Source organism: Lottia gigantea (assembly GCF_000327385.1).
Source record: "Lottia gigantea unplaced genomic scaffold LOTGIsca_622, whole genome shotgun sequence".
Lineage (NCBI taxonomy): Eukaryota > Metazoa > Mollusca > Gastropoda > Lottiidae > Lottia > Lottia gigantea.
In genome coordinates, this window is record NW_008710125.1 from 19,627 (window position 1) to 23,496 (window position 3,870).

Genomic DNA, 3,870 nt, shown 5'->3' on the forward strand with positions numbered 1-3,870 from the left:
TAAAGTATTTTTATTGTCTACATTTATTTCATTACTTTCAGTATCATCTTGCTCTGTAGAATTCTCAGTTTCTAATGGTCGACAAATAAATGTTTTATCTGAAGGAGGTTTGGGAAAATTAAATCTACAAACTTTTTTATTCTTCCTACAAGATTTAGAATGTTTAGAACTGTGTTTCTGAACATTGGATACTATTTCATTTAATTCAGGGTCTGTTTTCTCATCTGGCAATTCACATGAAATATATTTATCAATAAATTCTACAACCTGTTCATCACTATCTACATCTAGTTTAGGAGCTTGATCTATATAAATTATCATATGCACATGCGGTGATCCTCTTTGTTGAAATTCAATTCGATAAAAATAGTCAGAAATTTTTCCTATTGGCTCTGCATTTGATAATAATACATTTCTTAAAAACAGCTTAAATCTTTGATCAAAAAGTCTGGCAACAGTCACTGGATTTGATCTCAACAATTCACGTTTTTGTAACCAATTTAAATCACTTACTTTTACTGTAGAACCTTGTTGTAACAATATTGTATTTAAAAAGGATTCAAATCTTAGTTCACTACAGCTAAATGACACAAAAAAAGTAGGAGTACCTAGTTGTCTTAACATAGCAAACAGATCTTTCTGAGTAGCTTGCCAATAAGCTGGACTTCCACGACAGTTTTTCATAAAAGTATAACCAGCATCAGATTTGAGAATATTTTGAAGTGGTTCATCTTGAGTTAACATATCAGCTGTTATCATATTACCTCCCATTCTACCTTGTCTTAAAGCAATAGATGTACCTGATATTATTTGTTGTAATTCATAAATATATTGACCATAAAATAAATAATCAGAGCATGATGCAAAACGATTGTCTACAGACATTAACCTTGTCTTTAAATATTTACCTAGTGTTATTCTAACATCTCTATTTTCAAAAAAAGTATTTTTACCTTTAGGAAACAAATAAGGAAAGGAACACGCTTCATTTGACTTATCCATTAAAAGTCTAACTGGTTGATTATTTTCACTTGGAGAAACAGAAAATATCTTATCAGAACTATTCAATACTTCAGCAGTAGCATCAACAGGTTGAAGGCATGTTCCACCTAATGAATCACAAGTATATCTACCTATATTATCATCTATTAATGGTAAATCATCCTCGCTATCACTATTAGACTTATCATTAGATTCTACATTTACTGTTGTATCATTAGATTCTACATTTACTGTTGTATCATTAGATTCTACATTTACTGTTGTATCATTAGATTCTACATTTACTGTTGTATTATTAGATTCTACATTTACAGATATATTATCTTCTATCATTTCATCTTGTTTATCTTGTTCTTCAACCCACCTGTCATTTAGAGTAACATCATGATAATAAACATTGTTATCTTTCAAGTAATTTAGTGCATTTTTTATGTTATTTTTTGTTACTGTTTGAAATTCATAATATCCTTTATTAGAAATTTTCTTTTTCAGTTTAATTCTTATCATTTCATCATCATTTTTACATCTTGGTAAAACATTACTCATTTCAGTCAAATTTGATGGCACAGAAACAATCTCACCTAATAATTTTTTATCATTTTGTGGACAAACTTTAACTAGTTTCAAGAATAAAATATTTTTACATACCAGGTGTTTCTCTAATTGATTTAAGCATTTTAATTCATTAGGTAATGGACCAGGATCCATGTCATTTACAATAGCCTCAGGCGGCATTTTTCCTTGTAGAATCTTTTTATTACATGTTAAACATATCCAGAGAGTTTTATAATTATCAGACCAGCAACAATCATTAGTAATACAAATGTCATCACAAACATGATAGTAAGTATTAGTTATACATTTCTTTGCTAATCTTTCTACTAGTTTACTTTTCTTTTCATAAAGTTCTTCTTGACACTCTTTAACTTGATTTTTAAACAATAATCTATTACAAACAGAACACACATAAATAGGACCTTCAGAAGTATCAGTTTTAAATTGATTAATAACTTTATCAATACTACTCATTTCTTTTCTTTTGGCAATTCGTCTTTTATGTCTCATTTTGTTTACTTTGACTTTATTGTTGTTATAATTCTTTCTAGATTTCTGTTTTTGTTTATTTCTATAATGTAAATTAGTTCTATACATATTTCTATATTTATTTAAAATTCTTATCCTCAATTCATTCATATACCTTTGCTTCAGTTTTAACTTTATTTCATCTATATATTTACATTTTAATTCCCATTTTAAGACTTTTTGATATTTAACCTTAAGCTTTGGTTTTAAGATTGTTTGATATTTGTTCTTCAGCTTTGGTTTTAATATTTTGTGATATTTGTCTTTCAGCTTTGGTTTCAAAACATTCTGATATTTGTCTTCGAGTTTTGGTTTCAATATATTTTGATACTTGTCTTCAAGTTTTGGTTTTAATATATTTTGATATTTGTTTTCAAGTTTTGGTTTTAATACATTTTCATATTTTTCTTCAAGTTTTGGTTTCAATACATTCTGATATTTGTCTTCAAGTTTTGGTTTTAATACATTTTGATATTTGTCTTCAAGTTTTGGTTTCAAGACATTTTGATATTTGTCTTCAAGTTTTGGTTTCAATACATTTTGATATTTGTCTTCAAGTTTTGGTTTCAATACATTTTGATATTTGTCTTCAAGTTTTGGTTTCAATACATTTTGATATTTGTCTTCAAGTTTTGGTTTTAATACATTTTCATATTTGTCTTCAAGTTTTGGTTTTAATACATTCTGATATTTTTCTTCAAGTTTTGGTTTCAATACATTCTGATATTTATCTTCAAGTTTTGGTTTTAATATTGTTTCATATTGAGTGTGTAGTATAGACCTTAATTGACTTGTATATTTTCTTTTTAAATGAGCTTTAATATAACTAATCTGATATTGTTTTCTCCTCCTTTTATTCAAATTATAAATTTCTTTTTTGGTTCTAAATGCAAGTTTAAAGTTTAATCTGACTTTTTGTCCAGAATTTAGTTCTTTCTTTACTAAATTATAGTTTTGAAAATAATTACTTCGCTTTTTATTAGGTTTCCATCTACTACCTCGTTTCTTTTTCAAGTGTTTTCTTTTACCTGATAATTGTGTATCAACATTATCATCAATAACTATAATAGGTTCATTTCTCTCAACATTTTCAACCACTTCATAATGATTCTCATCTCTATGGTGAAGATAAATAGCTTCTGGTGTATAACTATTGTTAATCTGTAATACAGGATATTTCACCCATTCATTATTAGTAAATATATATATATCTGTTTGTAACAAATCACAAGCTGCCAATATCTCAAATTCTGTACCCCACGTTCCTTGCATTCTCATTCTAGAACGTTTAATATAGTCATCAATAGATTGATATTGTTCTCTTAATAAAGGCTTAAAAAAATCTGCCTTTGATATTATATGGTTAACTATAGCAAGTCTTACTTTTCTATGATTATTTTCACATAAAGAAAGAACAAATGATAAACTTCTAAACAAACAATTACCATCTCCTTTGATTTCAGTTATTTTAGTAGGTTTTGTCAGTTTACAAATCTCAGCCACATCAACATCATGTAAGTTATCAACAGGTAAACTAATCAGTTCACATAACTCTCTTCTTTTCTCAGATCTAATTGGATTAAAAATAAAATCATTGGTTTCTACATTAGTTATAACAACCTCATCAGTATCATTATCTTGACTACTTGATTCAATTGGATGATCAACTTGCATAATGTCGCAATCATCAACAGAATTATTTACTTCATTAATTGGATCATTATTCTCATTACCCATCATAATAACATTAATACCAGTTATTTCATATTGCTCTAACCTATTCAT

The 3,870-nt window shown here is 27.2% G+C and overlaps 1 protein-coding gene across 1 annotated transcript; it reads left to right on the forward strand.

Moving 5' to 3' along the window:
• Positions 1 to 2,321: 2,321 nt before the first annotated feature.
• On the forward strand, positions 2,322 to 2,864 carry LOTGIDRAFT_146056 (hypothetical protein; the record flags this gene model as incomplete). The annotated part of the gene is made up of 1 exon (XM_009064455.1): positions 2,322 to 2,864. A coding segment is annotated over one exon (543 nt), but the record flags the coding sequence as incomplete, so codon positions are not given.
• Between the last annotated feature and the right edge of the window lie 1,006 nt (positions 2,865 to 3,870).